The sequence below is a fragment of the Protopterus annectens genome, chromosome 14.part0 (assembly GCF_019279795.1).
Source record: "Protopterus annectens isolate FY-2018-M chromosome 14.part0, PAN1.0, whole genome shotgun sequence".
Taxonomy (NCBI): Eukaryota; Metazoa; Chordata; order Ceratodontiformes; family Protopteridae; genus Protopterus; species Protopterus annectens.
This window is the reverse complement of record NC_056748.1, coordinates 722,039,334-722,053,456: the sequence shown is the minus strand read 5'-3', so window position 1 is coordinate 722,053,456 and position 14,123 is coordinate 722,039,334. Positions and strand designations below refer to the sequence as shown.

The 14,123-nt window shown below is 37.3% G+C and overlaps 1 protein-coding gene across 2 annotated transcripts in view; it reads left to right on the top strand.

The window, feature by feature from the left end:
• The window catches only part of JMJD1C (jumonji domain containing 1C), a 304,550-nt gene that overhangs the window by 201,741 nt on the left and 88,686 nt on the right, over positions 1 to 14,123 (top strand). For both annotated transcript variants that reach the window (XM_044056466.1, XM_044056465.1), the window contains exons 14-15: positions 3,388 to 3,605; positions 13,332 to 13,610. In XM_044056466.1, coding sequence (XP_043912401.1) covers positions 3,388 to 3,605; positions 13,332 to 13,610 — 497 coding nt within the window. The remainder of the gene's footprint in view (positions 1 to 3,387; positions 3,606 to 13,331; positions 13,611 to 14,123) is intronic.

The following is a 14,123-nucleotide window of genomic DNA, read 5'->3' as shown; positions in this document are numbered from 1 at the left end:
CCACTCCTCCTCCTGAACATTGTTCTGCGTGTAGTTTTCACAAATTCCATTTATTTCTAAGTAGTTTGTTCCTTTCCTTTTCTAAAGATCCCTCTTGTAGTTCTTTTATCTCTTGTAATGTTGAAAACTTCAGATACAGTTGGTTTCGATTTGATTTCCATTTTCTAATAATTGCTTCTTTGACACCTAACAGAATTAATAAGGGCTTATTATATCTAGACAATTCAAATCCTGTGTCCCAGCTCAAAAGAATCATTTCCTTAGTTAGACATTTTGTTCCCCCAATATTTCTGACACTCCCACAACATGTCTGACAGAGGACTTGTAGTAAATTTTTAAAATGTGCCATCTCATAACATTCCTCATCTACCTGAGGAAAAATTCTTTGATGTCTGCTTGGGGTATAATATACTTCAGTTTCAAGCAAAAGTCCTATAACTCCTGGACTTTGTTGCATATTTGTGAGCAATACCTTTGTCCTCCCATTGTGCCCTTATAAATTGCTTTTCAAGTCTCTCTTCCCAATCTTTTCAAGCCTCTTTTGACCAATTCTTATAGGTTTCATGTAATATTTTGTATGCCATGCTTATTATCATCTTTATAACAGCAGCTTCTGTTCTAGGTTTGACTAGAACCTCTACCAGAGCAGGTCTTTCACTGAGGACCACCCTATCCCTTTCCCTTTGCCTATACTCATGGCATGAAGCTATTTAAAGTGATGCAAAGGTAACTTGCATACCTACTCCTTGTATGGCTCCATTGTACAACATGTGCACACTCCCAGGATAAAAATACAGGGATAGGGCAGAATTAAAAGCATATTTTTCTACTTCTGAACATGTAGACCAAGTCACAAAAGTCACTTTCATTTTTGATTCAAAGAGTTTGTATATGGTTTATTATTAGGAGTTGTAGAGAAGTGTCTTTTACCCATCATAGTTGCACAGTTGATGGTATATTGGCATGGTGATTATATTGCCTCAAACTTTTTGGACCCCTTGTTAGATTATTGGCTACAGTGTCTTAAGTGTATAGCTTGTATTTCTTTCTTGTCTTCATGTTGGTTACCGTATTCCTCCCACATTCCAAACATATCTGGACAGTTTAGCTGACACTGCTGAACTGTTCCTGGGTGGGCACATGAGTACATTCATTGAAGTGAACTAGTGTCCTATCCGGGGCTGGTTCCTGTATAACACCTATTTACCAGGACTGCCTCTATATCTCTGTAACACTAAATTGGATGAAAGAAGGCATTTAAAGTGGATGGATGGACTGATTTAGAATAACTGCAGTCACCTGTACTCTTTATTAACTTTTAGTTTATTAATTTGATAGATGGGTGTGCTGATCACATGTGTGATCTTTTCACAGACTGGCTAAACTGCCAAGATGTGTGCTTCATATATTGTATAGGAGTTTTTGTTGTTGAAATCTAAATTTCTTCTGTCTCAATTCACCTGGTTAGTTTCAAAGGACGTTTTCATTATGACCATCATCTTATGTTCAGATGTGTGGCTTGGTATGCATGATGCCTTGTTTTTGCTTTGATATAGTAAAGGATGTCACAGTATGGAAAGCAGGATACATACCTTAAGAGAAAGTCTTTAAAAAGGCACGGAGTGCAGCATGTCACAGTGCTCTGCAATAAATGCTGGCTATTAGTGTGATCCATAGATATGGACAGGTCTTACTCTGGTTCCTCACTGTGCCATTTGCAAAGAGTAGGACCGTAATTGACTAAAAAGTGGTGATAAAATGGAATGTCTCTTTTCTGTATTGACATCTAGAACATTGCACAAACAGTGACATACTCACATATACTAGCATGGTCATCTTGACAATTTGTGACCTAGATTAGTACTGTACTGGAGTTCCAACTTAAATAAGTCATGTTTAACTCAACATATTTGCAAGAGTAGTATATTGTAGTCTGTTTTGTAAAGTATTTTTTATAAAACACTATAATAAAAGTTTAGCTGATCCTTACTACAGCGTTACAGTGCCTGAAAAATCGGCACCTTAGGTAGGTACCTGTGCAAGTGTCAGATTATATTGTAACAAATTTTATTTACATTTAGAGCATGTTAAGATAATAGAAATGTTCTGGCATGCTGAAAATGTTAACAGATTTGGTAGTACACCTTATTGTTAATATAGGCTGTCCTTGAATTTTATTTTCAAATCTACTTATGCTGCCATGTATCCATACCTCTCAAGTGTACTTCATTCTGAGGAATGTTCCTCATTTGGGGTCTTAAAAAGCCCATGTTCCTCATAGCTCCACAATGTTTGAGGCATACTACCAAACTTGCAGCAGATCTTTATGCTGGATAGGTATACAGTTGAACAAAATGCTGGACTACAGAAAAGGCAAAGAAAAATGGAAGAAAGCAGCGTTGTAGGATGGTTTGGAAAGAGATGTTTAGATGGCAAAAGGTTAAGTACATTATATAGTGGAAGACAGGAGCCAGTGGACAACAAAATTTAACAAAGAAGAAGACCAGAATGAGAAACAGGAGAATAAGAGAAGAAAGGTAAATGTATGGCTTTCAGATGAATACTCATGGAAGTCAGAGGGTGCTGACAGAACTGCAAGCTTCCTCTTACGTGCAGTTAAAGAAATCTAATCTGGAGTCAAACAAGAACATAGACAGGTATTACTTCATCTTCCATTAATGCTTGTAACTTTTAAACATTTGCCTTCCCTACTTTGTTTCACAGGTTATGGCTAGATTATGTGAAATTTCATTAAGGTAACCAATGACGAGTCCAGAAATGTGGAGACTGAATGACTGAAAGTTAAGACTCGGACATGCTAAGTCCAAGATTGTCCTTTCTCATAATATCCTCTTTTCTTCAAGATATGCAATCTTAGGGTTGGTGTACACAAGTTCAGGGGGTGTAGGGATGCAACGAGGCTTGCTCAGCTGTAAAAAAAGAAAGTTTAGAGCTGAAGCGCGATGTTTGAAAGTCATTCTTCTGTATTTTCAGTATTTTTTATTGTTTGAGATTGAGCAATGAGTGTCCCAACATTTCATAAATGCAGGTCTTAAGTCACGCAGTGGGGTCTTGCTTCCATGTTATACTAACTACAAGAGAAAAAGTATTTTATTTCTGAACTCTTACAGCAGTGATAGCTCAGCATTTTGTAAGTAAGCCTTCACATTGCCTTTCTTTGGTTCTTGTAAGGCATTTTTTTCTTGCTTACAAGTTCATTAAAATGTTGTGACACAATATTGCCACAGTAGAGGTTTTCTTGTAGAAAGATGTATAGTGACTAATCACTTTTAAACATTCTTATTAGTTTACTTGCAGTTGGGGTGATTTAGAAAAAAAAAACTTAAGTAACAGACTCATTAATGCTGTGAATTCTTTTGTTTGCAGAAAATAAAGAAACTCCTGTTGGCAAACAAGTTAAAGATGAGAAAGATCATTTGGAAAGTCCATTGTCTATGAACTGTAAAAATTCAGCTCCAGTTTCTCACGGCAGTGAGTCTGGCTCAACCTTACGAGATTTGCTGACCACAACAGCTGGAAAGCTTCGTCTAGGGTCTACAGATGCTGGGATTGCTTTCGCTCCAGTTTATTCTACAGCGTCTCATGTAAGTGTTTCCATACAGGCATGAGAAGTTTTATAATTTTGTCTGTTATATGTGGTTTATCCCCATGTTTTTTACTGTCTGTGTATCAACTTAATTAATTCTTTCCGTATTTTATTTGTTTGATAACTTGGGGGGGATTCTAATATGGCTCGTTTCAGTCACAACCCAATGTTACATAAACGAGTAAAAAGTACACAGTTGCAGAGTATTACATTATTTAAAATGAAAAAGGAAATGGAAGACTTTTCTGGAACAGTTTTTGTATGCATGTGTAGCTGCTTTGCAGCAAGTATTAGTGCTTTGAAAGTGATCTCTAGGGAATTACAATGTTATTTACTGTTATTCATTTGATCCAGTGTTGTGTTTTCTGTCCGGATTCAACCTGTGAGTTATTGAATTTGATGCCGGCCTTTCAAAGACACTTCAACTCTGTAGAGTTCTTCCTCCTCTTTCCATAATACCTTGCACCCCCTTCTAGCCCAGATCTCATTTGCTGCCTTGAGGGATTGCAGTGTAATTGTTGAGCTCCAGCTTGTATCCCTTTTGGTCTTAAACCAGGCTTGTTTTTTTCTGGCTTATTCCTCCTGTACACATTAGGTGTTGGTGTAAGTAGTGTTAGTTCAGTTAGTGGATCAGTATTGTGCGGTTTCTTGTTTTTTGTTCTAGCATTTCTGCCTTTTCTTAGGTGTTCACGAAAAAAATTATGTATGTGTATTTTGAGGTTGTAGTAGTCAGTGTTTGTATATCCTTTTTCTACTGTTGATGTTCTTCGTGTTTCACTGTTGCAGTCATTACATTTGGGTTATCTGCTTGCAGTAGCCCTCAGTCGACCTGATTAACAAAGTCTTGAGTCCTGCGTCGAATGATGTCCCTTCTTCCATGACGTCAGGTCGTCAAGGGGTATAAAATATGCAGCCGATGCCATTACATCAATCTTTCTTGCTGTGTGGTGTCCGAAGCAGAAGCAGTTCGCAAGTGCCAGTCAGCCGACTCCTGAAATTTTCATTTTCGAGTTTCAGAACCGAAGTCTTCAACTAAAGCTAAGTACCCCATTGGTGAAACTTTTTCTTGCTCCTTACCGATGTCAGTAAAAGTTAATAATTGCATTACTTGTGGAAAGCAAATACCTCATAAAGATTTTCATTCGTACTGTATTCCTTGCCTGGGCCCTGATCACGACGTACCTTGCTGTCGGTTTTGTGCTTTATTTAATCAGCATACTATCTGTCGTCTCTATATTTTCACCTCTAAATATTTTGTTTCTCGGTTTAATTATCCAGAAATGTCATTGATTAGCCATCCGAATACCGGAATTCCAAAAAAACGCAAAGATAAAGACAGAGACAGGCCACCTAGGTCCAAAGCTGCCGACAACGCTTCTCCTAAGCCAGTCTCCAGTTCGCCGGTACTCAGTGAGGCGCTTCCGCAGCCCCTGATACCCGCTACTTCTCCTTGCCTTTTTCAGCATTTCCAGTCTTTTTCAGTGCATTTGCAAACATAAATCCCTACCTTATTTCATGTTGAAACCGTATAACCAGGGCATACCCTTAAAGCTTGTTTCTCCACCGTCTGGGCATGCAACAGATAGACTCACATTACTCCCCTCCTTCTCTAATTCTCTGTTAATACTTTCTCCTACTTCCTAACTGATCACTGGTTCATTAAATTGCTCTGTCTTGCAACCATAACATTTTCTGGATTAGCCTGGTTCATTAAATCCATCAAAACCTATGCTGATGATCCTCCTCCCCCTTGATTTGCTGTTACCAAAATATCCTCACGATCAGCAATCACAAAACTTTCCATTTTTTTTCTGTTCCACTTTTATCTCAGCATTTTTTTTTTTGGTTTGAGTTTTGTATATTTCCAAGTACATGGAAAAAGAAATAATGGATGTTTTTTTCTCGTTTTCATTTGGAGGATAAGATTAAATCCTGTTAAAAAGGTATAAGATGTAATAAGAAATGAGAAAAAGGGTTAAATTTGAAGAACCCAGATGTATACTTAATGTATATGTATTTGTTCTGGATAGCTAAAAATGTAAATGCAAAAGAAAATATATGGTGAGAGAAATGTTGAGTTTGCAGTGTAAGCCAATATGGAGTAAAGGAAGAGGAAAAAAGAAAAGACGGAGGGAAAATAATATATGAATAAAGTTATAGAAAATAGAGACTGGGAAATATTATATTACAAGGAGAGAATGTCATCAAATATAGGAGGAATGCTATTTATTATATCCACAGAGAGAAGTAAGGGAGGATGGAAGAAAAACTATATATATGAAAGAAGTTAATGATTTCAAATTTTTAATGAAGCAAGTGATTCTTTGTGGTGGTTAATGTTGAAGAAGTTAACTGTTAAAATGTTGATAAATATAAAGCATTGGAAGAGAGTGTGTAAATAATGCAATGTAGGTGAAAGTTCAGAATTGTATGAAAATTAAGATTTCTTGTGAAAAGTTTAAAAATGAGTAGAAATGGAAAGGGTTTGGAAAACAAGCGAGGAAAGGAAAAGTGACAAGATTTATTTTATTGTATTATAGATGCCATGTAAAAGGATATGTGAAAGTGTATTTTGTAATGAAAGTACTGTGAATGAAAATGCATTGAAAGAAATAAAGGGCTGGCTATGGAGAAAGATATGAGGTGAATAAAAGTTGTTTGAGTGTATTGAATTTTGGATCTGAAAATTGTATTAAGTTTATTTATGTATTTTTATTTAAAGTTGTATTGTGTAATATTTTGTATGAAGTAAGAAGAATGGTTTTATAGGGTTGCAAATAATGTAAAATTGTAAATAGTGTGTATGATGTGCAGAGGTGTATCTGGCTTAATTAGCTCCCTGTGCCAGTATCATGAACCAGTGCCCCATCCTCTCAGCTCCTCAAGTGAAGAGCAAAAAAAAAATGTTCCAGTCAGATCCACTTTCCCCCATTCTTCCATTGAAGAACAGCAAAAGAAGCACTATACTGTATTAAGCCAATCACTGCATTATAAAGATCAGCTTATTACAGCAGATCCACAACCTCCCCCCTTCCATTGAAAAGCAAAAAAAAAAAAGACATTCCTTCTACTGGTACATCAACTCATCAACCAGGTGGCCAGATGCATGTCACATACCTCCTCCCTCCCACCCCAGTCATTCAGGTCCTATTTCTGTACCATGTTCCGACCCTCCTTCACCACAGTTTGTTAAAGAAAAAATAATAATTTCTTCTTTTAAACTGTAATAAACTAGCAAACAGTTGCTACAGTTTATACTCTGCCTGCACAGAATGCATGATTTAGTTAATTAAAAAAAGAGAAAAAAAGTCTTCTTTTAAGCTGTAGCAAACTGCTTGCTACAAATGTAGCAAGTTGTTGCTACAGTTTATACCCTGCCTTTACAGAGCGCTACAGCTCATGTTTTAGTTAAAAAAAGATTTCTTTTTGAACTGTAGCAAACTGCTTGTTACAGTTTAAGCCACACATCGAGTGCTACGGTGCTCAAGTTTAACTGCAAATGCAATACCGTCTTTTAAAAACAGTATTGGGATTGACAGATCATGCCTGCCCAACACTATACACCAAGGGTAGTTGCCCCTCTCATCCTGCCCTAGCTACTGAAATTCTCATGCCTTGGACTGCTCTAGAATTATGAAAATTTTAGATAAATATTCGTATCTTGATGTCTTCATCCATTGGGGCAGTAACTTGTGAAGTTATAGTATATGCGTATTAACTTTAGGAGCACAGTTTAACACTTTTTGATATTTTTCCTGGGTATTTTTTTTTTTATGGAAAGAGAGCAGGTGGATGGGAGTATTGTACAATGATACTGGGGTATAAATGCATTATTTAATAAAACCATTTTTGGCTATGGTTGAAATTAATTTCATAACAGACAAAGCTATTCTTTCCATATTTTTCTTATATATATTTATTCTGATCTTGTTTGATTGCCTGTGATCTTACCGTTTCTTGCCTTTATTAAAGTATTTTTGTTGTTCTCATTTTAATAAATTCCAAACTGTTTCCAGTAAGTGTAGTGAGATATTTTACATTCACCTGAGCTGCCACCAACCCATGCAGATAGAAATGTGGTTTAACAAAAAACTGTTTTAACAGAAGCAGTAGAGCTGCAAGTGACATAAAAATATTAACTCTAAATGTCAATAGTTTTATGACCATTTGTATGAGACTGTAATACACTGGCTTAGAAATGTAAGTTATATTTTATTTTTTTAAGATATTGAATAGGTGTCAGTGGAAGAATGAACGTTTTAGTCATTTGGGGACATGGAGTGTTCAGGATGGGTTAAATTTGTCAAATATAGTTAAATTATTATTAGATGTCTTCTACAGGGGTAGAGATAAATGGGGAACAGTGAAGTTTGTTGATTTGTTAGGTCCCAGTTATGTAAAAAATAAGTAAATTATGGGAACTTAGTTGATAACATGGAAGTAAGGTGAAACAGTGGTTAACACTGCTGCCCCACAGTGCTTGGTCCTCCAGTTTTATTCTGTGTTTGGTTACCGTCTATACATATTATGCATGTTATTCCAATGTCCACATTGGTCTTTGCTTTTTGCTTTGGTGTTTTACTTCATTCCAAGGACATGCCATAGGTAAAATGACAATTTTCTAGATTGACCATTTTTGTGTTGTGTGCCTTTGAGTATATGCATGCATCCTGTGATGGCTCTATTCAGGACCGGTCTCTGTATCTGTAGTCATTGAGTCCTGAGGTAGACTTCAGCTCTTCAACTGTCTGTACTGGATTAAACTGGTAATCACAGAGTGGATGACATGGAAGATGTCTGATATGATGAGGCAATTTTAATAGTAATCTGAGTAAAGAAAAGTTGAGGAACTTCAGCAAAATGGACGATTTTGATGTTAGCTTGGGTGAAAGTTGTATTTCTCAATATAATTTATTAGTGTGAAGAGCTGCGGTGGTGGTGCTGCGGTAGCATTGTCGCCTCACAGTAAGACGTTGTCCTGTTCGATTCTCACCTAAAGCGTCTTCTGTGTGGAGACATGCGTGAATGGGCGTACCTTCGTTGAAGGTTATGCATCAGGCCTGGCAAGTCGGTACGTAAAAATCTACTACCAATCATTAGCGGACCGGAGTTCTGCTGTGGCAACCCCTAACCGGGAAAAGCCAAAAGATACAACAGTGTGAAGACCTTCAACATACATACCTTTATCAAATGTTGTTTAAAAATGCCCACTTTCACAGTGTAGGTAAGGAACCATCATAAGGTTTTAACTAAAATGTTCATGGAAGATAAATAGGAATTATTAGGTGGAGATGTATAAAAATGTAATTTGGAAGGAATGATTGTCACAAAGCACTATTTAAGATTTTATGCAATGATTAGCAGACAAAGGCAATCAGGTGAAGGTATAAACTTAATACAGATATCATGCATAAAGGAAATACTTCTGTCAGACAAAAAACAATGCAATATGTCCTTTTATTGTATTAGGATTAAAATGTTAGAATGTATTGCAACAGAAATTTAAAGAAATGAAGCAATGTTTCGTGATTCTTAATTTAAATGTTAACTTGGTATGTGCTACCGATGCTTTGAGTAAAACTGAGTTAAGTTACTGAAGTGTAGCTGGTATGAGATATCTGTGGAGAAGTAGGATGCTTTATTACACAAAGTGTGACAGTAACAGTACAAGATATGAATCACCTAGTTATGCTGTTCATTATTCATTAAAAGTCCTTAATTCTTTTTTAAGTGCCAGCCCGCTGAGTTACAACCAGGTTAGGCAGATAGGAACCATGGTATAATGACTCATCCAAAGAATACAACAGTGGCATGAGTACTTACTAGGGGATATGTGGCCAGGGGCATCATAGAACCTTCCCTACTCATTTTGATACGTGAATTGTCAGCATTGGAAGATGAGCCTAAACACTTGGTGCAAGGACAGAACTCTGTTTGCAGAACTTGTGACATCAGAGGCAATTGTTTACCCTGTTGAGCCAGTGAGACTGATATGATTACTTTAGTTGTCTCTGTCTTCTCTCAGTCTTTATAGTCCACACCGTGTCATAGCAGAACAGGATCAAATGGGCTGACATTCACTAGTATGTCCTGCAACACTGCACTGCATTCATGTCGGTGAGTGTGGATGCATGAATTCTGGTATACTTTCTGAAGTTCTTCATTCATATTTGGGGAAGAGTTATTTTCATTTTTTTTTTGTTGTTTGTGAGTCAATGGTCTTACTTATTGGAGGGATGTGTTGCTTTTTAAGAGCAGCAGAGTTTTATTGCAGTATGAAATTGGCACCCTGCCTTTTCTGCTCTTGCATGCTTTTGAAATTGAATACATGCAAAGTAATTGATTTAATTAGAGCAACATGTCTGATATATGCTTTCCTTTTTTAGATGTGGTCCCTTTAGGGAAGGGTTGAGGCCCATTAGCAGGGTGTAAGAATTTAAAATGTTAGTATTCATGAGTCTACTGTACAGCGGCAGCAGACTTACATTTGCTAACTAGAGTCTTCAGAATAATTACAAAAAGAAACTTTATAAATCTGTTAGTTACAGAAGTATTGTACAGTGAAAGTGTAGCGTGTAGGCGTTTCCGTGTTTTAAATAAGTTAGAGGTTGGTGTGACTTAGGGGAACCACTACAATTGTGACTGAAGCTGTAGGAGTCGAACCAAAGTCTGCTGGATTAACATTTTCATTATTGACTTGCTTTGTTAATACCCAGGCTGCATTGTTGGTATGAAGGTGTGTATTAATATTTATAACTTGAAGACACATCCGTATCTGTTGCTGTTGACTTGGTGTTTAAAAACTAGGAGTGTCTTTCCCAGGTTCCGTATTCTAGTTTCAGCATGTTACTGTCTGAGTGATTCATTTGTCAAGAAGTTGTCAACATAGAAGATTTCAGATAAGACTGCCTTCTTTCCTTTGCTAATGGCTGTTTACATGGAAGGTAACTGTCCCAAGTGTACTGCAGAGTGCATGTGACATCTGCAGCATTCTCTCCATTAACGCATCTTAATCAGCCATTCTCTGAAACAGTGTGTGGTTGTTGTCAAGCACTTAACAGTTACTGCAGTTTCCTTGGTTGCTGGCCACACACAACCCCCTGTCTAATGCAATGTTCTTTAAAGGCTTTCTGATGCATTATAAATTAAAGACATCAAGTAAAATATACTTGCATGCTGTTTATGTTGCCATAGTACATTGACTGCAGTGCCTTACTTGAATGTGATGTACTTTTAGTGCCATTATTATGTATGGAATCCCTTTGTTTGAAATGTATTGTTGGAAAGTCCTATGATCTAGTAAGTTCTGTCACTCCTTTAGTGTGGTAGTGAGAGAATCAGAGACCAAATCAACACGTAATGTGCAAAGGCTTGATGTTCAGCTGAATGCTGTTATCAGATCACCTCAGTGAACCTTTGAGTAGAACCAGCTGTGTGTGGAGTTGTTTATTGATCAGCAGTCCCTGATTTCATTCCCAATGTTTAAGTTATGCTCAGTACATTTCAAAATTCGACTTACTGTCAGTACTAGGTCCTTTGTTGTAATCTTTGTGTTGGCATTTGGCCATGTGTTTTCTGTATTGTCTTTTGCTGTTGATACAATTCTACATGCTGTACTGTTAACTTTGTAATGCAAAAAGCATAATAGAGTTAGAGAAGGATTTTACATTTTTCTGTTTCTACCATGTGACGTTAGCAAACATGACTGTTGAAAAAATTAAAAATTTTCTAGCATATTTCTGTCAATCTTCATTATCATACCAAATTAACTTGCTAACCTACTTCTCAACCTCTTACAGCAAGAAATCTGGACAAAGCCATAAATAAAAGAGGGACAAAGGACCAAAAATAGGGACTATTTTTAAATATTACTCTTACAAACTTAGAAAGTCGATAGAATACAAGGTTTTGCAATAGCATGAATTTTCTGAATCGTAAGAAGTCTGTAACTCAAATGTCTGTCATTATTTTCTAACTTCAATCTTTAATGATTTGCTACTAATGTGATAGAAGTATTTCAAAAATGGAGAAGACTGATAACCCAACTCTGTGGAGCAGAGGGATAAAGCTCTGACTGCGGTCCAGACGATCCAAGATCAGTTATGGCTCAGGTGTTGGAGGAGTGAGGTAAGGGGTGGAAGAGGCACAGTTTTTTTCCCAGTCTGCCTGAAATAGTGGCTCCAATCCTGTGAGGTTTGTTGCTTCAGGGCTGACTGTTGAGGCAAGGCAAGAAGGCCATACCCAAAACAGAGTGAGCACATGTGATAGCATGCATGCTAATGTAGTGGAGTACAGCTGGTCCTGTAGTGATGCAGCTGTTTACATCACTCCCAGGTGAGGGGTTGAGAACATACTGTGAGAATGAATAGGTGCAAGTGTCTCTCGTCTCAACAGAGACGAACAAGTGGGCAACAACAACTCTCACCTTAAAGGGAAGAAATGAAGTACAGTGGCTGATATTTGATGGTCTTCAGCCATGGAGTTAAGAACAGTGTTGTTGTTGTGTCTTCCTACTTTTCTCGGTTAGGGGTCGCCACAGCGGAACTCCGGTCCGCTAATGATTGGCAGTAGATTTTTACATGCCGAGTTGCTGGCCCTGACATACAACCTTCAACGAAGGTACGCCCATTCGCGCATGTCTCCACACTGAAGATACTGTAGCTGAGAATCGAACAGGACAACGTCTTACTGTGAGGTGCTAACGCTACTGCAGCACCACCACCTAAGAACAGTGAATAGAAGATTAAAAAAAATAAAAGGAATATTTTAGAAATTGACAAATATCTGGTAGATTTTTTCTGCGAGTACTAACCCAGCTTTGTGGTTTAGCGGGATAGAACCCAGAGTAATGTTTATGTGGGTGGGGGTGGCAGATTGAGGGCACAGGAGTACAACAGGATAAATTGTTACTATCTTTCAAGGCTCATCATTTGATCCCAGAATCATGTAACAAGTTCTGGCAGCAAGCCTAAACCACTGAGTTTGCAGACAGATGGTTTTGTCAGATCTGTACAGAAAATGCAAGTGCTCAGACTAGCCTTGATTTCCATCATTTAGGACATACTGCTGTTGTGCTGTTATGGTATGTTGCTCAGGTTTGGCTGTGTTTTCACAGTGTTCACTGTATGTGAATGAATGAATGAATGAATGAATGAATGATTATATAAATGTCTTTTAGTGACTTTGACTGCTGGTGCAGCATGTATGCTGACAGAAGGGAGTCTGCTGTTTTTCAGAACTGGTTCAGCATCTGCTGAGTTCCATCTTTGGGAAAGTTGCAGTAGCAGGCAAAAAAAGTTGAGCAGTTCTAAAGTGAGGTAGGAGAGAGTTGGTGGAAACAGCTTCTTTATGTCAGTTGAATAATTGCTGAAACTGGTTGCAAGGCCCCTTTCTGTGTAGTTACAGATGTCACCATCATCTAAGTAAGGTTCAAAACAGAATGTGTTACATTGTGGCTTTTGGAAAGTTTATATTTGGAACAGAATTTGTGTTTTGGAATATAATTAGTAAAGCATATGTTATTCATTATGAGTGTTAGCATCGGTATGCTAATTTTTAACACGTTTAAGGTCTGTGGAAAACAGTTTCTTTTGTTAGATAGTTGCAGTTCATTGTATAGTATAAATTAATGAGTTGTGTAGAAATAGTTTTTTATGAGTTCATGAGATATGTCCGTTTATGTGCAAGTAACCTTGAATTATCGAATAATCCATTTTTTTTCTAGGTTGGTAAAGGGGGAAGAAGTATGCCGAACATCCTTGATGATATAATTGCTTCAGTTGTAGAGAACAAGATTCCAGCTAACAGGACATCAAAGCCAAAATTAAATGCTGAGCTACCTGAAGACAAAAAAGACTTCAAAAAAGCTGTTCTTAATGAGGGACATAAACCTCATAGTGATATTCCACATGCGTGGCTCTGTGATAGGTGTTTCCTTTGGCTGAAAGATCCTAAACACATTAAAAACTGGAAGGTATTTCGAGAATGTTGGAAAAAAGGCCAGGTTGGTAGTTTTCATGCCTCTTAGAAAGTCTCTGTTTTTGAGACGTATTTGTATTTGGTGTAGTATTTATACAATGTTAATGCTCTGGACTTCATTTCCCAGGTTTCTGCTGACCAGTCCTGCAAATAAATAAAAGGGAAATGGATCATCCATCACTGTTGGCAAACAGGCTCTTCAGTGGTTTCCTAGTTTTGTAACCCAGCAAATGTATTGTTAATCTGAGTGTTACACTCCTGGGCAGGGTCTGAAAAAGGACCATTATGATAAGTGCCTTACCCTGGTAATCAAAGTCAAATAAATAAATAAGTTGAGTAATTAGATAATACTTTTACTGCTTGATGGCCCATAGACATTCAGATTTCTTGGTCCAGATCTGAGCTATCTAAATCAAGTGATGTAAAGACTGAACTCTCAGCCTAGCCAGGGCTTCACAAAGGTATTTTAAAGAGTAAGTCATTCTGTAATGCATAACTTGAAACAAAAACAAGAAAACAGTTCCTTTCATGATCTTTG